A 22,397-nucleotide genomic window follows, 5' to 3' on the forward strand; every position below is an offset into this window, starting at 1 on the left:
CTGATTTCCTTTCCCATTGCTTTCTCTGAAAAAAATAATGCAACAAGTTGTCTCAGTACATCTTGGGAACAAGGGGTGTCTTTTGCCCTTGCGTTGGAACAGTGGCTTCTTGGACTTGGTTTGCTGTGCATTCAGAGTTGTAGTCTTTCTGACGTTTTACAATTTGTCTTTCAAACTAATGCTGTGAACCATGAAGGCAAAAAGTGAGAGCATGTGGAAAAGTTTTTAGCAATTTATACTAAATAAACCATTAAGACATTTAATATTTGAATATTAATTTAGAAATGTGATACTGTTTTAATAGACTCACAGACTGGGTATTTGGGCAGTAATTCCACTTGTACAACATGAAGTGGCAATAGTAGTTTGGACATTACAATACTTATATATGTTTTTGGTACTTTTTAATAATAGAACACCTGGTGTCAATATTCCTAGAGAACAGTTTTCCTAGATTTCATTTTGCCATCACTGATCTGAAAAATGACCATTTCTACCCCTCCATAAAATGCAGAAAATTAATCTCTCAGGTATACAGGTCTTTGCAAGGTTAATAGAGATTGGCTTGTGCATAACTTCAAGAAGATAGATCTGCACAACTGTGATTCTTCTGTGTATCATACAAAATTCCTTTCTGACCTCAAGGCTTATGTCTTTGTGGTGGTTTAGTCCGGTGTCCCCCAAGTCATAAAATCACTCTCCTCCTAAACTAGACAGGAGAGAGAGAGAAATAAAACAGTTTGTGAGTTAAGGACAGTTAGTGTCACAGGCAAAACAGACTCAACTTGAGGAGAAAAAGGTTTAATTTATTAAAGAAACAATAAGAACAGGGAGATGAGAAATAACACTGAATCTTAAAACACCTCTCCCCCCGCCTTCTTCCCAGGACTCTCCTCCCTTCCCCTCAGCAATATGGGGAATGGAGGTTATGGTCAGTTCATTACAGATGGACTTTGCCGCTGCTGCTTCTCAGGGGGAGGCTTCCTCACCCTTTCCACTGCTACACTGTGGGATACCTCCCACAGGAGAAAGTCCCTCATGAACTGCTCCAGCGTGGGTCCTTCCCACAGACTGCAGCTCCTCACAAACTGTTCCAACATGGGGCCTCCCATGGGGGCAGCTCCTCACACCCTGCTCCAATGTGGGTGATCCACCAGGAGAACAGTCCTTCAGTTACCAACTGCTCCAGCCTGAGTCCCTCATGGGATCACTCTGGTGTGGGCACCTCTCTCCCCACAGACTCCCAGGTCCTGCTAGGAACTTGCTCCAGGGTGAGCTTCCCATGGAGTCACAGCCTCCTTCAGGCATCCACTTGCTCTGGCGTGGGGTCCTCCATGGGCTGTGAGTGGATCTCTGCTGCCCTGTGGCCTCCATGGACTGCCCCATGGGATGCAGGGTAACCTCTAGTCCAGAGCCTGGAGCACCTCCTCACCACCTCTTCCTTCCTCACTGGCCGTGTTGTCTACGGACTTGTTCTCACATTCTCAACCTCTGTCCTACTGCAGTTTTCTCCTACACAATAAGTTTTCCCAGAGGTGCTACCACCATTGCTGATGGGCTTGGCTGTGGCCAGCAGCAGGTCTGTCTTGGAGCTGCTGCCATTGGCTCTATCTGACACAGAGGAAGCTTCAGGCAGCATCTCATAGAAGCTGCTCTCACAGCCCACCCTGCTACCCAAACCTCACCACACAAACGGAAGAGAGTCATGTTTTTCACTTATCTAATTTTTAGCAAAATTAAATGTTCATTTTTTTTGTCATCTGAAATCACCTTTAGCTCCCCAGGACTGCTAGTTCTTTGAATGAGGAATCCCACAGCCTCTTTGATCTAACAGAGTATCCTATTATGGGCAATTTTTTCATATTACACAACCCACGATATTTCTATGTTCCTCATGCTATTTGTAATTGCTCAAATAGGAGGAAAGAGTATGAGTGGTTAATGTAATGCAGATAAGGGAGCTTTTCCTACAGTTAGCACTCACGTGGTCAGTGCGTGCTCCTACTGAAATTAACAGCTGCCGCAGATGGGCTGGCAAGGGCTCTGACCTTGCTGGTGCACTTAATGTGTAACTTGCCATAACATGTGACTCATTACACATAGCATGTTGTCTTTTCCTTTTCCTGGAAGACTGATTTATTATAAATAGCTCTCCCTTTTTGAGATAGTTGATGACTTCTGAAGACAGATGTTTCAACTTTTGTTAGGGAATGAAAACTTAGAGTTGCATCCTGAATATGAGTTTGGTGTCTCATGTAGCAAAGCTAAATGTTTGCATGTAGCAGAGCCCTAATCTGAGCACAGAGTATTGGTGAGAGACTCAACAGGTTCTATTCTTGTTCAACAAATGGCTTCATGTCACCTTTGCAGTCATTTCAATAGTCCTATTAAAACTCCATTTTACCAGTTTTGCACAGCAATGTGTAGGGTCTGTGTTGCTTTGAGATTTAGTGCTGCAGCATGGGTGAAGGGGTCCAGTAGGGTTGGACATTCTTCAAGAACGAAACGTTAAAGGCTCAGGAGCAGCCTGCCCCCATTTGCTGGAAGGTGGGCAAGCTATGAAGAAGACCAGCCTGGCTGAACAGAGAGCTTTGGCTGGAACTGAGGGAAAAAAACAGAGGGTTTATGCCCTTTGAAAGAACGGTCAGGCAGCTCAGAAGGACTACAAGGATGTCAAGAGGTTTGCAGGGAGAAAATCAGAAGCACCAAAGCACAACTAGACCTTGGCTACTGCCATAAAAGACAGTTAAAAATGCTTCCATAAATACAACGAAAGCAACAAAAGGAAGCCTAAGGAGAATCTCCTTACCTCAGTCTTTAATGGTAAGACCAGTTGTTCTTGGGGTATTCAGTTCCCTGAGCTGGACACAAAGATGAGGAGCAAAATGAAGTCCCTGTTATCCAAGGGGTAATTGTTACTGACCTGCTACACCACTTAGATAAGTTTATGGAGCCAGATGGGATCCATCCAAAGGTGCTGAGGGGGCTGCAGAAGAGCTCATCATGACACTATCACTTATCATCAGTTCTGGTTGAATTGGGAGGTCCCACTGGACTGGAAGTTGGGAAATGTGATCCCCATTTACAAGAAGGGCCAGAAGGAGGATCCAGGGAACTACAGGCCTGTCAGCCTGACCTCAGTGCCAGGAAAGGTTATGGAGCAGATCACCCTGAGTGCCATCACATAGCACCTACGGGACAACCAGGCCCAGCCAGCACATAGGTTTGTGAAAACAGGTCCTGATTGACTAATCTCATCTTCTATGACAAGGTGACCCGCTGAGTGGGTGAGGGAAAGACTGTGGGTGTGGCCAATCCAGAATTCAGTGAAGATTTGGACACTATTTCCCACAGCATCCTTCTGGAGATACTAGCTGCTCATGGCTTGGATGGAAAACTTTGTTGGACTGTCTGGATGGCCAGGCCTAGAAAGTGGTGGGGAATGGAGTTAAATCCAGTTGGTGTCTGGACACCAGTCGTGTTCCCCAGGTCTCAGTACTGGGTCCTGTTCCGTTTAATGTCTGTATCAATGATCTCAACAATGAGATCAAGTGAACCCTCAGACAATCTGCAGAGGACACCAACTTGGGTGGGAGTGTTGATCTGCTTGAGGACAGGAAGGCTCTTCAGAGGGACCTGGCCAGGCTGGATCAATGGGCCATGGCCAATTGCATGATATTCAACAAGGCCAAGTGCTGGGTCCTGCACTTGGGCCACAACAACCCCAGACAATGCCACAAGCTTGGGGCAGAGTGGCTGGAAAGCTGCATGACAGAAAAGGACCTGGGGATGTACGTCAACAGCTGGCTGAACATGAGCCAGCAGCATGCCCAGAAGGGCAAGAAGGCCAATGGTGTCCTGGCTTGGATCAGAAATAGTGTGGCCAGCAGAACTAGGGCAGCGATTATATTAGGCACCTGTAAGGCCGTACTGTGTCCAGTTCTGGGCCCCACACTACAAGGACGTTGAGGTGCTGAAGTGTATCCAGAGATGGGCAACAAAGCTGATGAAGGGTCTGGAGAACAAGTCTGATGAGGAGTAGCTCAGGGACCTGTGGTTGTTCCGTCTGGATAAAAGAAGGCTGAGAGGAGACATGATCACTCTCTACAGTTGCCAGAAGGGAGGTAATTGTTGGTCTCTTTCCCCAAGTGACAAGTGATAGGACAAGAGAAAATGTGCTCAAGTTGTACCAGGAGAAGTTTAAATTGGATATAAGGAAAAATTTCTTCACTGACAGGGTTGTCAAACATTAGAACAGGCTGCCCAGAGAACTGCTGTAGTCACCATTCTTGGAGGTATTTAAAAGATGCGTGGATGTGCTGCTGAGGGACTGAGTTTAGTGCTGGATGTGGCAGTACTGTGTTGATGGTTGCAATTTGTGGTCTTTAGGCATATATATTACAAAATTTCATATTTATTAGGCATATATATTATAAAATACTAACTGTACCCTATTTGTGTGCATGTTGTGCTTCCCAGTCTGACAACTTAGGAGTCAGGCTCTGAGCAAAATATTACCTCTTTAAGCCTTTAAATATTTCATTTTTCTTCACGGTTTTCCAACTTGGCTGACATTCCTTTTTTCAGTGTTTGACAAAAATGTAATTATTCTAGTGAACTTGGATTAATTAGACTGCTCTTTTCCTGGGCTTTCCTGTGATTATATTGTGTGTCCTTTTTTTTCCCAAGAATAAACAGTAATTTTGCTTCCACTTGCCCTTTAGTTCAAACTGTTGTTTTGTCTAGGTCTTTTGAAATCAACATGAATGTGAAGAGTGACCATCCAAATTTGGAATGGATGTGTGACTAACATACTCTTCTGTGAAGTGAGATTTTTTTTAAAAAATAGAATATAAAACCAGAAACAGATGTGTATATGAGTGGTGTAGAGCTGTCCTAACTGAAAGACAGCACTTGAAAAGTAAGTGATTATTTCATGCTGCCCATTCCTATGCTATACTTTCTTCATTTGCAGAAAATGGTCTCAAGAGGAATAGTTTCAAACCAGGCTGCCCTCAGCTGCCTCACCTGTGGCTTGATAACGTCCATTCCCAGGGTCCAGAGTCCTTTAGGTATTTCGGATGAGCTTTGGGAGTGTGGAGGGCAGATGGTTAACCCACAGCTCATCTGCTACAGGGTGAGGGTGCTGGGAGAGCTGCTGCAGCCCAGCAGAAAAGTCTATCTAGGCCTGGAACAGGCTTCTGTTTCCCAATTCAAGCAGTCAGTGAAACTATCCTATAATACGGTGTTTTGTATCTCAAAAGTGCTGTTTTAACATTGACTAGTCCTACTGAGTAAGGAGGTCAACATTTCCAAGTTTGGATGTCCACTAGCAGCATTTTTCTGTCTCTTCTAGATTGACTCAATTTTCAGCCTTTGCGTAGCCACACACTGACGAGCCACAGGGGCTTTATCATTGCTGGAAGCCTGCTGAGACAACTTCTACGTTACCTTGATTTCAGTGTCTGACTTGATAGAACAGAAGGATTTAAATGAGTACTTATTTCTCAGGAAAGCAGCCTTATTTCGATTTCTTGACTCTGCTACTGCTGTCCCTAGAGTGCAGCACTGACTCAGTCAAAGGAGGTAGTGTGCACGGGACAGGGAGGTCCTCTTGGCTCTTTGGCACACATACACCCACACATACTCTTTCTCCAGTACTTGGGAAAAAGCTGCATCCGTTCAAGCAGGAAGAGTTTTGCTGCCACAGTTCTGGCCCAGAAATGGTCTTCGTGAACCCCGTGTTTGTTCCCAATGTGCATGGGAATCTATGTTGGTAACAAATGAGGGTCAGCAGTGATTACTTATCTGGATGGTGCCACGCAGTGATTCAGGCTGTAGCAATGCGTGAGAAAAGGCTTCCTATGAGCAACTCCCAGCAGTTAGTCAGCCTGCAGGGACAAGGAGCCAGTAATCTGGGCTCGTTTCATGTGGACTGGCTATTGTGTGTCCTGACCAAGAATGTGTGCCAGAGGGCAGTGGGCCACTGACCTGCCTGGCAGCATCTTAATGCTGGGCCGGCCCATGGGCCTGGATTTAATGCCTCAGGACTCTGGGTGATGGAAGAACAAAAGATATGGCAGAGCCTTTGCTGACAAAGGGAAAAGCAGGAGAGAAGCCAAGGAAACTTGCTAAACTGTTACAAATGAAGTATTAATTAAAATAGATGAGTAATTTGGTGGTGGGTAGGAGCTGGAGCTGAGGCCCAATCATCCTGCCTGGCTGCTGAAGGCAACATGCTGCTGCCACCTCCTGGCACAGCCAGGCTGAGGCATTTTATTTTTTTGGTGCTCAGAACCTACCTGCTGCAAGGTATGGTGTGCTCAGGATCACAGGCTGTGCCAGCATCCGGAGAGGACAGACTGAGTGCAGGTGGACAGCTCCTATGGAAGTGTCTCCTCTCTGGCGCCCGTGGCTGGCTCTGCCCCAGCCCAGCACCGAGGCCCACAGCTGGATGGGTGCTGCCGTGGCCTGATGGGCAGCAATGCTGCCTAGTGCACCAGGGCACAGCATGTGTGGTAGAGGAGGGGAGGGATAATTTGGCTCTGATAGTTATTTGGTGGTAGTTAAAGGCTCCTGAGAAGACAGGAAGGCACTGGGTTACTCTACCACAGACAGCACAAACGCCAGGAAAACATGTTTTTGCAGGGAGGTTCACTGTTACCAGATTATCAAGGGTCAAAATGAAGCTATAATCCCCCAGCAGCTCTCCACACACCTTGCCTGGAGGCGTGCAAGGCTGGACGGGCTCCTGCCCATCTCTCTGTTGCTTTGAGGCAATTGTGTGGCTGGCCAGGCCCTATCCTGGCTGGACAATCCCAGTGTGCTGCAGGTCTCACACACAGCTGGGCACGCCTCCAGTCGCTTGGCAGGCTCCGCTGGCCCCCAGCTGTGGGGTGCAGCTCTGGAGGCCTGGTGGCTTCTGCTGTTCTGAAACGCCAGCTGCACTGGTACATATTTCCTGAGGAAAGTTGGGCATTCTCGCCACCCACTGCCCAGCCTCATTTCCTCCATTTCTTTTCAGTGACAGGAGGCACTCCTGCTCTGGCAGCAGTGAGGTGGCCCACAGGCCAGCCACAGCGTCCTGCTCTGCCTGCACCTCTCCTGCAGTCCTGTGGCACAACCGCACTGCAGCCACATGCTGCGGGCAGGACATGTCAAAAGCCTCATCCTCTGGCACACAGCCATTAGGTGAATGACTGTGCAGTGAACGACTTAGTGTTGTGTTGGCACCTGATTTAATACCAAAGTGTTACCTGGCATGACATGCCTGGGATAGCTCTGCTGTGGCAGTGCCAGAAACCATTCTTTGGTGTCAGAGGTGACATGTAATTCAACACACTCCCAGCCCCCTCAGTTTTACATGAGTCTGAGGCTGCCTACACAAATTCCAACCTTGGCCACAAAGGGGAAAGCTGTGTTTCCTCAGCTGCTGCCCTGGAAGTCTTTTGCAGATATGACAGTCTCTTGGAGATACAACTGTGCTTTCTCAGCACTGAGATGAATTTCCTTAAAGGCCTGTGAGGTTCCTCCACTTGAAAGAAACGTAAGAGCCAAACACAGGTGAGACTGAGGGCAACATTAGACCTAGCCAGGTCTGTGACTCCCATCTTGGAACTATGTCTAGACAGGATTAGACAACCCTGCTCATTACTTCCCCAGTGTTCTTATTTTTTTTTTGACTCAACTTCCAACTGACCTACAGTAGCCTGTCTGGAGCCCCAGTCTTCAGAACACGGAGCCACAGGCAGACGCAGCCACTCCTTCCCCTGTAGGAGCCCAGAGTGCAGAGCACAAAAACCCACAGCCAGCAGCGGAAAAGAATTCGGCCCATGTGACAAGGGCCTGGAAACACAAAAGAGCATTCACCTACCCCTATAACTAGGTAGACTTATGTCCCAGTAGGCCACGGCATGCCTCTCTTGGGGAACCCCTCTGTTTCTTGCCTCTGAGGTAGGGCCCAGACTCTTCTGCCTCTGTCTATGGCGACTAAGTCACCCTTACAAAACACTGACTCAGGTACATGAGGTAAGTATGTTATTTCATTATGTTTCTTTTTGTGTATTATGTACTGGACAAATGCAACATTCAGGCTCAGTTGCGTAACAAAGAGGAAGACATTCAAAATTTACCATAAACTGTAGAGTTTATATGACAATAAGCATGCAGCTTGCAAAAGAATTAAGATAGTGTACTGGTATTAAACATATTTCCATATACAGACAGCTTATGCAGCAATTGTACACGCTCTACCTCTGGCTGGAGTATGCAAGCCCTTTAAAGCTGGCATTCAAACTAACAGTAGCTTCATCAGCCACAGTTACTTTAAGTATATAGTAAAATTTGACATGTTTACATTCACTAGCCACCCAATCCAGCATCAAGGCACTTTCCTCATTAGGTCCGTCCCTCTGTCCCATGCCTCTGCTCACCTCAATGCACATATCAGCACAGCAACATTTGGTGGCCCGTAACCTTGACCACAGACTCCTTATCCCCAAAGAAAAGCACTTGGTTACTCAACAATCCATTGCTGTACGTGACACTGTAAACAAGCCTGGTGCATTACAGAAACACAGCAAGCTGACCAGATCCATCCACAGCTGTGCTTGAGAGGAGAAGTGCCAGATGCAACCAGTTCCAAGGCTCCAGAGACTGGCTGAATGGCTGCAGGACCCCTGGAGCGCGGCCCATGCATGGGCAAAACACTCCAGTTGGAGCAGGAGGACACAGAGCTTTCCATCTCTCCCGCTGTCAACGTTTGTGCCATACGTGTTGTTCATTTGTTGTTACAGAAGTGTGCTTCTGCAGAGTAGCAGTGACTTTATTGCGTATATCCCCTTCAAAGTTGTCTTTGCAATAAAGCTGAGTAGTGGCTAAGGCTGTATTCTGGGAGGCACTTCCCGCCCACCTTCTCTCTGCATTACAAGTAAGAGGGGAGGTGGAAGTAAACGATTGTTGAGATCAGCCCATCAGTCCTTGGTTCTAAATTGGCTTGTATCAAATGTTGTGGCCTTAAAAATGCATCCTTGTGCATTGCCAGCACTGCTTCCCTTCTTCAGAATGGCTCAGATCGTACAAGTATTACAAAGGAAATGACAGTGAAAGCAAGCACATACACTTCTTTCAGTTTCATCCCTTTTTTTTTAACCCCTAACTGATCCTTTTGCTTTTAAGGCAGAGAAAGAGGAATCTGTGAGTCTAACGTGAGGTACTTATTTCACCTTTCTCTGCTTTACTGTGTGTTCTCGATCAAGAGCTAAGCTGGAGATTGCAATGTTGGCTGTAATTCCCAAATGACTGTTTCACAACAAAAGTCTTAACTTTTTTTGTTATAGACTGCTTCCAGATAACATTAAAAGCAACTCTTGGAATTTAAAATTGATATATGTATCCATCCTAGCAAACAGACAAGAGGTTAGAGGGAATCAATGAAGTTTTACAATGTATGATGCAGGAGAACTTTTTAATATACTTACGGGAATGTATGACAAAGTTAATTACACCTGTCTTAGCAAAAATGAACAATATATTTAGCCCAAGTTAATGCACATAAATTACAGTATAAACTGTGTTCATCCTGGAGCAGGGATGAGAGTTAACAATTTGAGAGTCTTTGTTGAGTTTCAGGTCCCATTGTGAAGTCGATACCATAGCAGCATACTTTAACTTGGGTTTTGGATATTCAAGACCTAACACTAATTAAACAAGCTCAATTGCCACCACTAAATCAGTCTGGCAATTCCCACTTCTTGGCAGTGCTGTGAGTTCTAACCACCTGTCAGTGCTTGTGACTTACAGCCAAAGACGAAGCTGCAATCCCCTCAGCCAGACACGAGCCTTCTCCAGCACTCAAGAACAGGGCTTGGCCCTTGCAAGCAAACTCCCTCCTCCTTCTCCTCCCAGGACCAATGCTTTTTCCAGTCCTGACAATTAATCACCTTCCTGGGCAGTGGTAGCACAGACACACATGTGCTTGTTACAAGCACTCCAGAATGATGTTTAGAATTTTTTTTGCTCTGCTTTGCATTGCTAGGTTGTGGCTTAGCAGGCAGTTTAGTTTATTACATAGAGGCATATGAAACAGAAGCCCAAGGCTTCCACTACAGGGGGAGGACACTCCCAGCCTAACTGCCCTGAGCACCAGCAAATGCCTCCCAGAAACAGCCCCTGCCACCTCCGCTTCCCACAGGTCTGCCGCAACAAAATTACAGGTCTTACATCCATTTTTCTTGTGAACACAGGAACAATTATAGCCTGCACTGAGGTGTGTCACATGTGCTAACATAGGAAACATACTTACAATTTCTGCTAGCCTCTCCTCCCTGCCACCACAGTAACAAGGTCTTTACAAATATTCTCCCACCCCTATCTGAAAAATTTCAGTCCAGGAAGTCAAGATGGACATGAAAATGTCAATACTGAAGTACGATTTTATTTTAATAATGCCTTTATTCTGTAAAGTGCACCACAGTTATAGGGGGCTGGGAGCAGCAAGCTTTCTTTACTATGTTAGGGCCAAGTTCAGAGGATTTCAGTGGATTGTTATACTTAACATTATAGATACTCTTAAAACCTGTATTGTTTGGTTCAATTAGATTGTTATGATCAAAAGTACAAAATCCAGTTAAACCCTGAACGCTGCTTGATATAATATTTGGCACATAAGTTTATGAACAAGCTGTAAATGTTATATGTATTATGGTTTCAAGAAATTAATTCATCCACCAGTATCTCCTGCTTAGTCTTTAGCATTTTAGCCCTAGATAAATGCACAAGCCTGAAAGAATACACCTCTGCCAGCCAGCCAGAGCTCTCTGGGGTACACTCCTGTACAACTCTTGAGTTTATTACCAATGGCCCATAAACAGCAAAGACAGATGCCAGCAGTGGCAGGCCATAACTCGTGTTATAACAGAGCTTTAAAAAACGAGAATCAATTCACACTGTTTGTTGTATGTTGGAAAGGGTCTAGAACCAATAGCAAAAGAGAGAACAAAATACTTTCCCTTCACACAAGAGAAAGGCAATAGCTGAAGCTGTCCCTCAAACACAAGATCTGCTATCACGATCTAGTATCTTGATAGTAACAACAATAACAAAAAACATCAGCATGTTTCTGAAAACATCCAGGCCCTTGAAGCAATATTCAGACTAAGCAGTCAGGTTGTGACCGACAGTATTTGAGAGGTGAGCAGGAGGTGGGCTGCACGGAAGTTTTAATAAGCACATACACTGATTCAGAAACCTTTCCTTTGACTTGCAGTTTCTGCAGTCACAACGAAGTTTGCATAGAGAAGACAACACATCCCCCAGCAAAGTAACAGCTAACATTTTCTAGGAGGAACGTGTTCTGACAAGGGAATGCTCCCTCAGCCTCTGAAAGAAATGAAAGACAGTGTCTGCTGTCTCACAACAGCATAGTTTTTATTATGACCGTGACCGCTGGGAGAGAAGTTGAAGGTGCTGAGGTGGAGCAGGGAGCAAAGGAAAGGACACTGCTTTGAAGAAAGGTGTAGTTGTAGTAAGCTGCAATATAGCCTTTTAGTTTAAAAAAAAAGTGCCCAGGTACAAAAAAAAAAAAAATACTGTTGGGAGAAAGGAATTGTGGAATAATGAAAGAATGCAAAAATCTTTTAACATTTAACTGTTTTAAATACTCCAGAGTTCAAGAGGTAATCTCATAAATTTACCATTGACGTTCTTTCAGAAGCAGAAGACATATGGGAACATTTGCATGTATAACCTGTCCTTCCAGACAAGCTGGCAGATAAGGACAAGGGAACTTGAAATGATTCTGACATCTGCCTTCCCAGGGCCTTTGGCCAAGTGCTTTGCAGAACAGCAGCACCACAGGCCATAGCACAAAACACTTCAGGTAGTCTTCAATACAGACTTCTTTTGCTGAAGGAGAAATGAAGCCCTTATTTTGTTCTCTAAACATTTAGTGTTTTGAACTGAGGTTTTGTTAGTGTCAAAGAAAGGTGAATAGATTAAGTTAAGGTTAAAAAAAAAAAATCTCCAAGAATGCTGTAAAATTTCTAGTTATTATTGGAGATGGGGTTTATTTTAATGTAATCTCATTTATCTTTGAACCCTGGTAGAGATAGTCTCCAAGAAATTTATCTTCTTGAATAAAACACACGCTGTATGAACAGGGAAAAAGTAAGACATAAGAAAAAAGTAAGAAATTCTAATTACCAAGGAAGTTGTCACCCATGGGTCACATTGCTAACAGATACATACTACCAGTAACATTTAGTTTAACGGTATAGGTTTTGTTTTCCCCCTCTGAGAGCTTCAGTGACTTCAATGCTTTCTCTTTTCGCTGCTTTCAGTTTCAAGGAGGAATCCTTGTAGTCAATCAGGAGGAATATTCCCTTTCTTGTGAGCGGTTAGAAAAATGGTAAAAACTTAAGAGCTCTAAAGCTGTGTACAGCCAAGGTGCACTTATTAAACAAAGGCAACTCATACGATGAGAGTAGCGTGGGATCATCAGCCAGTGATTCCAGTACAGAAATCTTTAAGTGATCATTTATGTTTCCATCTGGATTTTTAAACTTTCAGGCATGAGACTGAATTGCTGTGCAAGGCACATTTTTAGGCCAAATTATGCAGTCCATGTGCACATGGTATCTAAATGTCGGCAGAATATCCGTTACTCTAGTAGCACCCAGAGTCACACAATTGCAGTGTTGTCTTATTTGCACACTGTTACAAGTTCTGTTTGAACTTTTAAACAGGGATGAACATGATTTGCATAATCCAGTAAGCTGGAAACAGACACTGGGCCAAGTCAAAATTCAGGAAGTCAACTTAAGCTACTGAAAAGCATGTGACAAAAGTAGGTGTTCTTCTACACTGGAATACTAAACTTCAGTCTTACTTCTTGCACAAAGATGCTCCAAGCAACTAAATCTGGCTTTTTAGGCTTGTACACTGTCACAAATCAAAGTATTTCTTCTAGGAGGTCTACTGGCTGATGTGAATAATCGAAACTTGCCATTTTTAATCATGGTATGACAAGACAGAAAAAAAAAAATCCCCAAGGTTGCACAAAGGCTTGTTCAGCTATCCAGACATAAGATTTTAATGTAGTGCATAAAAGTAAGTCTCTGCTAGGTCTGGACTGCAAGTATTCCACAAAACCACAGTCCTTATTGTACTTTATCAAATTACTCTTCACTTAATTTCAGTATTTCTATCTATATCCAGATAAAAATACCTAGCTTAATTTAGCAGGAACACAGGAGAAAATGTGAACAGGCACTAACGAAGGCCTTAACAGAGCCAGTTTCTTCTCTCACTGAGGCATATAGCCTCCTTGTCTCACAGTCTGCGGGAGGTAACTCTTTGGCATTTGATCAAATGATGCTGGATTTCCTTCTCCTGTTTCACGTCTCACCGTTTGCCCTTCAGTACTTGTCTCTGAAACATCTGATAAAGCAGCTTCCTGGGTATCTTTTTCCAGCCCAAAGCCCAACAGCTGTGAACTCTGACTTGAGACCTGCAGTTGTGCAAATCTGACAAGATCCCCTTCATCATCAGAAGTAATTTGCTTTGTTCCTTCAAAGCATGGCCTGTCTGCACTGGCTTCATCCGGACCACCACTTTGTTTGAAATACTGCTGCCTCCGTGTTGTACTGTCACCTCCTCCAATGTGATCCTCTGATCTCTCCTCTGAATCTAGCAGTGGCTGAGTTGACTCAGACCTCGAAAAGACTTGCACTGGTGTTTGGTCTCTGTAGCCATTAAGTACTACAGTTGAATACTGTACAGTGCTTGAAGTGTTTTGTGTAGTTTCACCTTCGTCACTGTCAGAGACGCTTTGCCTAGGAGAAGACATGCATGAAGATCCTCCAATACCACTGCTGTGCCCTTCTGAAGTACTTTTTTCCTTTTTAAGCAAGTCAAATGGTTTTAGGTCTTGTTCTGAAAAAGACTTCTTGTCATCAGCTTCTATTTCTACGACGCTTACATCTGTAAAGCTGCCTTCTGGGTACATCTGATCTTTGGAACTAAAGTTATGCTGAAAGAAAGAGATGGATGTTGCCTAAAAGGAAGGTTATGTTAAAAATCAAAACCCTGCTAAACATCTGAATTTTTATTCTGTAATTGTTTCAAGTTTCTTCATGTAAGTTTTCTCCTTACTAAGTCTGGCAATATTTACAAAGTATCTGTTACAAAATGAGGGGTGAAGCTTTGTTTCTAACACAAAGTCTTACTTACCTAGCTATTATAAAACCATAGTGAATGTGCAGTATTTGCTCTAATTTTAATTATTTTTAAGAGATATGAACATAGAATAATTCATTATGCAGCATGTGAACATTGTATGTTGATGAGCCATACACACATTACTTCCAATACTGTACTCCACATCACAGCCCTTCTTTACAGAAGTTTGAAACAAATTGCTACGTCATTCACCCAACATGAACCATAACTTCTGCCACCATCTCCTTATCCATGAGGAACTCTTATAGCCTTCTGTCATTCACAACTATGCAAACAAATCACTTAAGGGTTTTAAGAATGGGAATGATGAATTTGGTTTACTTAATGCTGATTTTCCATGAATGAGAAAAATAATCAAGACTTGACCCTTCCTAGTAGTGAACTGACTATAACTCACAGTGTCAAAGCCTGCTCTAGACAAGTTCAAGAAACATAACAACCAAGGTGGGTTTTTTTTTCCCCCTTGAAATCTGTGTGTGCTACAAGACAGAAGACTCCCAATGGTTAGTTTATTTGAAACCTTGTGAACAGTATGCAACAAGATGAGTATTACCTTAGCTGGAACTTGAGGAGACCACTGAGCAATGTTACTCTTGGATGGATCAGGGACAATAGGCCAGATATGCTTTTTAATTCTGTAAAAGATCAAGAACAGAATAAAACTACAAGATGCACAAGACAGCAAGTACTGCATAGTCCAGGACTTCACTCTCTTAAACAGCAATTGTGCAGGAGTATTTATTTCCAAAATCCTTCTGCACTTCACATTTTTAAGGAAGCTTTTCTACCTGTAAAACACAGCACTACATTTGTACATCTTCGACATATTAGATGTAACCATCCAACAAATGGTAATGCTTAGTGGGGGATTTTCAAGTCTATAGTAGTCTAGAATCTACAAAGCAATTGTTAGTAACTATCACAGCTGTCAAAATATAAACCAACTTCAGAGCTAAATAGAAAATGAAAATATTTTAAGAAAAGCTTGCCTGGTCTTTTGTAACTCTGAGTTCTTAAGTTTAAGAATGTAGTAACTGGCTGCTTAACAGAAATTCCTGTTGATACACCAACCCTAAACCAAACTAACTACAAAACTGATGCATCTATCCTGTCTTTGTAACAGGCTGCAATAACAAATCCTCTATAGAGAACTCTGTAGAGCACCGCAAGATGGGCTTTTCAATTGACATCCACAAATAAAAGATTTTGGGAGCAGAAAAGAAGCCAGAAGGAAAAGGGCACAAAATGCTGTCTTCAAACACAATGAAAAGACAGTTGACTGGGGTCATGGGAGAGGTATTACTGTATGCCAGGGAAATCACTCCAGCAATAAGCTCTCAGCTACAGACAAGAGCTCTGGGGTAAAGGGAAGGAGGAGGAGTCAGGATGTTTCCCAGCAGACAGTAAACAGGCATAGAGCTTGACTGAGGATATGCAAGGCAGATAACAACGTGCTGGCCTAATTTTTTTTCCTGCAAAGCTTGAAGTTTGCTGATGCTGTCCATTAAATAGCTCAAAGCCAGCAAATCGATCTGTGCTTCACAAACTAGGACCATCATTCCACTCTCACATGACGACTAAGGGAACACAGACAGTGTATCCTGATCAAAACCTAACAAATCTAATCCTGTCCAACTCTATCAAGAAAAGCAGGGATTTCCTCACAGAACTGAGTCATTAAACATTTAGCTTGTGTGTTAATCATTAACAGTAAAAAACTATTACCAGAAGAGGCCCTGATTTCTTAGGGAAAATATCACTCATCAGTGCACGCACATTTTATCTTCATTTTCCGATCTAACTGCAGAATATTTACTTGTTTCTACTGAATCATTACTACACCTCTGTTATGTCCAGAAATATCAGAAGCACAAGACTTCACTTGTACTTACAAATCACGTTTGTTGAAGCAAAACAAAACTCCAAGGAGCACAATCAACAGGAATGCTAGACACACAGGTACAACTATGGCTTCAATTTCTCCTTTCCCTGAAGAAAAAGAAGAGAAGCCATTATAGACCACTTTGACATTTAAGGAACTTGGCAGCAGCACTCCTTCCCCAAGGGACAAGGAGACTCTGAAAGTGAGTATGTGTGCAGCACTCAGTCTTAAGCTTCACATTCAGAAGAACACCGCCATATGAAAAGAGCTTCTTGGTGAAAAAGTTCAGTGCTAGTAATCTACTGCCTTGAATCAGGTACAAATGCAGGTTGCTCTAGGAGCTGCAATACTAACAAAGCAAATAACTTTACAGTTTGGGCAGATATGAGAGTAACATCCATGTGACTCCAATAGTTGTCCAGGTTTTCCAGTGGCTTAGTGGCTGTCACAACAATGTCATGGTCAAATAATTAATATAAGTAGTCACTAGTCATTATCAGCTTATTCTATATACAAAAACACCCTCTGCCTGCAAACACTAAGGCTGCATTATTGTTACGTATTCCTTCCAGTGTTACAAACATTCTTAATCAAATCTTACAGAACACTTTGGGAAAAGCAACATTAGACAGATGGACAAAAAAACAAAAACCTGCTACACTTGAAGTTAATTCAGTTCACATTGTTGCTCTTACCACTACAAATAGGAAGCACTTTCTAAGGCTAAACATACCAATAAACTTAACTCTTCAAAATGAGTCTCTTCAGGGAAGTGTAGCAAACTTTGCTGGTGACACAAATGAGAACAGAGAACCTGAGGAAGGGTTATAAGAAGAGTATGTGCTGACTAGCATCTAGATTAGCAGATAGAGATCCCAGCACACCTCTGCAGCACATCTGTATCAGGATAAAAAAAGGCCTACCTACCTTCAGATTAAAAACAAAAAAAAGACTCTGAACTAAGGCTAGAATAGGAGTCATCAGACACCAGCTAAGACGACAAGGGCACGTGTCTAAATCCTAGTGCCTCACGTGAAAGCTGGGACAAAATAATGCTATGACCTAAAGCATACACAACATGTATCCAAACCCAGCATGTTTGTCAACAGATGAGAGCAATCCAGGAGACTTGCAGAGGACAGCTGTCCGCTGTACAATCCTCTCCCCATAGGAGAACTACTCCTGACTAAACTACCTCAGTGTGACCACATATTAGATAGGCTATCTGGATATCACACATTATCTGAGTATGACTGTGATGCAAACTTTTCTTATGTATCACCTTCCCCTCCTACCAGACCCTGCAGAGCCCTGCTATACTGTTGAAACATGACTTCCTACTTTTAATTGTGCCACTTTTTTCTTACCAAATTTTTGTGTAGTAAATGTAAAATCAGGACCACTCCTGCCTCCTTCATCTGTGTATGCCATCATCCGCACAGTATACAGTGTATCACTGGCCAGAGAAGAAAGAGTATACTCAGTCTTGGAAGGATCCACTGTGACAGCTAGAGAGAGGGAAAAAAAAAACCAAACCAGCAACCTTGTAATGTCTTTCTGTACAATTTATTAGATATCCACAAACATACTAGCAATAGAACATCATGTCTGCAGATGTACAAGACAACACAAATGCAAGGCAGCATGGAAAATTATAACAGACATAGAAAGACTACAAACTTGTACAAGAAATGCTGAGATTTGTTTGATTCTGTTCATCTGTTTGAAGTTTGTCTCTTAAAGATATTTTATGTGGGTTTCCTGTGGGTTTTTTGTTTTGTTTTTTTTTTTTTTTTCCCCCCAGCCAAAACACAGCCACAGACTGAACTAGTAGCAAAGGTCTTTCCAACTGAACAATTTTATAGTCCTATCAAAAGCTGAATCTTTAAGGTCCCTAATAAACAGAATACATACAGCTAGCTGCTAACTAGAAATAATACTAAATAGAGTAGGCCCATCCAATTTAAGGAAATCTAAAAAAGAAAAAAATCTTTTGATCATGCCATCTCCCTGTCTTGTGCCTACAAGTCACACACTACTGAAAACAAAAATGCACTTCAAACAGGATGCCTCTCATCAGTAATATATATTGATCTAGAGCTCTAGGAGGATTAAACATTCACATCCCCATTCCTTTTTTTAAGGTTTTGCAGTTAAATGCAGTCAATCTCTTTACATCTTGAATGGTCTACCTTCATCTTGCTATATCACTGTTTAATCCTGTATTTAGACAGAAAGGTGAGAGCACAAAGTCTGCAAATTAGCTTTTAGAAACTCAACTCAGTATCCTGTTATAAACAGACTGGATGTTCTGGATCCTTTCTTACAGACTTCTCTGTTCAGTATGGAAGAGAGCTATGACTCAGACATAAGCTCTCAGACTGTCAGCCACACTCAGTTCTGGATAACATTTTTCAGGAAGATGTGTTAGAAAGAAGACAGATGGAATGCTCCAATGACAAAAACACTTGTCTGCTTTTGGTTACCTGTTTCATTTCCATCGATGGTTTTGTAAAAGATCGTGTAACTTCTGATAAATCCATTCTGTTCATCTACTGTGAGATGGTTCCATGTCAAAACAGCTTCAGCTTTTCCTACCTTTTTTGTCTGAACAGTTGGTCCTTTCGAAGGACCTATAATAGAGATGAATATTAACTCCTGTTAGGTACCCTTCACAATCACAGCAGTAGTGTATTAATGAGCACTGAATTGCATAAAAATTTTAAGGGAATAGCTAGACAAATGGATCTGCAAAGCATTATTTTCAGACAACAGCAACTCCAAAGGACATTCCAAAGGGAAATCTCCAGGAAAATAGGTAAGATAGCTAGTAATCATTAGATGACATGAAATCTTCAACTGATGTTAATTAGTTTTAGCTTAATATATGAAATATAAAATAAATAATCATATAAATATTACTATATCAATAAAATATCAAACCCATGGTGAATTATCTGATAAACGTTGGAGAAAGGGAAGCAGTCAGATACAGATATCTGTTATCTTTTAAATACTGTAAACATACAGAATGTATGTTAATAAAAGGGACAAGAGCAATTGTGCCTCAAGTGTAGAACCCTATTTCATTATGCCGTCTACACTAAAACAAAGGTCTCTTATTTTCAGTTGAAAAAGTCAGTTTATGTGCTCCAAGATGACTATTTTGTACTTACGATCCTGCTGAAGATAAGCCTTCACAGACTGTCCACTTCCCTGACCATCAGCATACAGAGGGTACACAGTTATCAAGTAACACTTGAATGGTTTTATGTCACCTAAGAAAAGGAATTTAAAATGTGTTGTTTTACAGACAGTCAAATTCCCCACCATCCTTCTCATTTACTTCAAGATACAGGGTTCTGGGTTTTGGCTGTTCTTTGGATCTAATGCAGCTGAGTTTTTCTAGACCTCATTGATATACTGCTCCAAATGTAACTAAAAGTAACAACTTGACAGTTCATTACAATGTTACATTTAATATTTTTTCTAAATTATTTTAAATAAAAACCTTTTATCTGTCTGTAGCACTAAACTCCCAAATTTTGACAAGATACTGATCATATTCTGAGGAGAACTGCAAAGCTAATTAAGTTTTTGTTTGAACTGAAAGAGGGATTAGAAAATTTGAAGTTGGCCTTTTCACTATTTTAATGGCTTTCAGGAGCAAGACTAAACTGAAAATGCAGATAAATCCCCTGCTGTTACATAACGAATGTAAAAATGCAAGATTAGATACAATTTTATATTTGCCAGAAATATACAAATACTTCCAAACTCATCAAGAGAAGCCTTTAGCATGATCCCAGATTCTTGTCCTACAATAAAATTCTAGTCAGCATGAGGATGTTCCTCTCTGAAAATACTTACTAGGTTTTAAAGAGTGTTTTACAAAGACTTGAGCTAAACATACCTTTTAAGTATGTCCCTTGAACATTTCCTGGTTCATTCTGCCATTCTATGATGCAGTCTGAGCTGTTGGACACCAGACACCACTCAATCACATATTTAAGAATGTAAGTGTTAGGAGCAGTCCACCCTACCCACAACTTGCCATCTTTAGGCAGTGTTCTAACATTCTTCACAGGAGCTGTGAAAAAAGAAAACAGAGAAGTTATAAATATTGACAGCTCTTCCACTAGACTGATATAATAATAGCTATTCTGATGAATATGGATACGTTGGGTTATTGTAGCAGTGACAATATGACTGAACCTAAGAAGCCATTTTCTGGAATTTATAAGCTTACATCTGAATCTCTGTATCAGAGAACTGAAAAAAAAACCACCAAAGAAGCAGTATTAGCTTACTTACAAACTGGAAATTAGACTCAGCTTCTTTGCGCTCAAATACCATAAGCTGCCTTACTGAACACCAAAGACAATATTACATGTCTTCCAAAAACCGAAAAAGAATCTATTATAGAAAAACCAAACCCTGAGACAGTTCCAAATTCCCATTGCAATCCTCACACTCATGTAGCTTACCAAGTACTTATGCTTCAATGCTACTCTTTGAAACATACCTATAATTAGTTAATCTAATAGTTTTAGAATCTGTGTCTCAGTGTTTACACTAAAAAAGCAGCATCTGTTCACAGACTTAATTTTTGCTTCCTGTCCTAGTAGTGTTTAGCTTGTCTAAGAGGAGGCTGGAAGTAAGGAGCAACCAGCATATATAGTTACTGCTATTGCACAATGAAAGGAATATAAACAGAAAGGGAAACAGTGGAAGCAGATGACAAAGAACCAGGCAAGATACTGAAAATGTGGGAGAGCGAGACTGGAACAAGGGAAGATAGCAACTAGGAGAGATCAGAAAGGAAAAGGAGGAAAATGGTGCAATGGTACATACATGAAGTAAAGAATGCTTGCTTCCCCAATCTTTCAATTTTTTTTTAAAAAAAAGAAAACAAAAATGTCCACTATGCTAAGAAGCAATACAGAATATAGTGCACAGTAGCTCTAAGGATCCAAAAGAACGGCAAAATAGCACATATAACTTCAAATGAACCTGAGAGTACATAAATGTGCATATTCCCTAGTATACAGATAGCAGCTAAGTTGTAAGGCATAAGACTGTAGATGTATTCTGTAATAATTTAGTTATTTGTCATCTAAAAGGTATGATATTAAAATATTGAAGATGTTTTGTAGCAAAAGCCACACAGATATATTTGAATATATTCATGGCATTAGTAGGACACAAACCTTTTGAATTACTTGCCGGGATAAGTAAGACTGATGGAGGGGATGCCCCAACTCTGTTTCGGGCAATCACAGCCACTTCGTAAGTTCCATTTGGCAGCTTCAATGTAAGATTGGTGGTATTAACATTGAATCTCTCTGGTGGACTAGAGAGAGACGATTTAGGTCTGACAGTCACTTCATACTGCAAGATTATTCCATTGGCTTCAAATGGCTCCAATGCCTGTTAGAAACACAACTTGATTATAGTGACACTGAATAAATATGGCTTAACTTTTATTGCCTTTGATGCATAATTTAAAACTCTGAGAGCGACGCAAGTTACATATATCAAATAGCTGCATAGTTAAAGAATGGGCAAGTAACTTTCGTTTATTTCTGTATAGCAGAAATACTTACTTCTGGTTTAAATCCTCTTTCTTGGCTCACAATCTTACCTAGTAGTTTAATAAAACCTTTTCTGCAATGATTGCAGACATGCATTTTCTGTGACTTTACAACTCAATGACAAAAAAAGAATCTCAGATCTTAAGCCATGCTGAACCTGAATGCAAAACAGACTAAGTAGTTTTATTATCCATGGAAAAATATTTGTTTCTGTGTTATTAGATAACATTGGAAAATACTACACTTCAGTGTAACAGTGTGAGTCTTTAGACAACCTTAGAGAAAATTGCTGAAACTAAAGTAGCGCCAGTTTTCCAGTTCTAAGCTAAATCATATCAGAAGTGGTATATAAGGGATATCAACATACAATTTCACATAAGTCACATAGCAATAAGGAAAAAGTAGTAATAAAAAAAGACAGCTAGATCAAATGTAATGAATTCCATGGATCAAAAGAACACAGGAGATGAGGACTGACCATAATTGCATTCACTTTCACAGCTTTGGACTAATCAGTCAACTAGACACAGCAGTCTACTGTGTACACTGCTGTATTTACAAAGTCTGGCCTCTGGAACTCTGGCTTCTTCTTATATGGATTTTGCAGTTGGAGTATCCCTGTCCAGACAGTGTGAAAAAAAAGTTTCAGGATATGGTAAAAGGCCTAACATGAAGGTTTTATT

At 41.7% G+C, this 22,397-nt stretch overlaps 1 protein-coding gene across 3 annotated transcripts in view; it reads right to left on the minus strand.

The window, feature by feature from the left end:
• Window positions 1–8,024: 8,024 nt before the first annotated feature.
• Window positions 8,025–22,397, minus strand: part of IL6ST (interleukin 6 cytokine family signal transducer) — a 33,473-nt gene continuing 19,100 nt past the window's right edge. For 2 of the 3 annotated variants that reach the window (XM_062018036.1, XM_062018035.1), the window contains exons 9-16: window positions 21,331–21,550; window positions 20,034–20,210; window positions 19,297–19,398; window positions 18,607–18,753; window positions 17,488–17,628; window positions 16,131–16,227; window positions 14,792–14,873; window positions 8,025–14,053 (exon numbers count right to left, since the gene is read on the minus strand). In XM_062018036.1, the coding sequence (XP_061874020.1) occupies window positions 13,304–14,053; window positions 14,792–14,873; window positions 16,131–16,227; window positions 17,488–17,628; window positions 18,607–18,753; window positions 19,297–19,398; window positions 20,034–20,210; window positions 21,331–21,550 (1,716 nt within the window). In that variant the 3' untranslated portion in view covers window positions 8,025–13,303. The remainder of the gene's footprint in view (window positions 14,054–14,791; window positions 14,874–16,130; window positions 16,228–17,487; window positions 17,629–18,606; window positions 18,754–19,296; window positions 19,399–20,033; window positions 20,211–21,330; window positions 21,551–22,397) is intronic. The other variant, XM_062018037.1, reaches the window with a different exon arrangement.

Source organism: Colius striatus, chromosome Z (assembly GCF_028858725.1).
Source record: "Colius striatus isolate bColStr4 chromosome Z, bColStr4.1.hap1, whole genome shotgun sequence".
NCBI classification, from domain to species: Eukaryota; Metazoa; Chordata; class Aves; order Coliiformes; family Coliidae; genus Colius; species Colius striatus.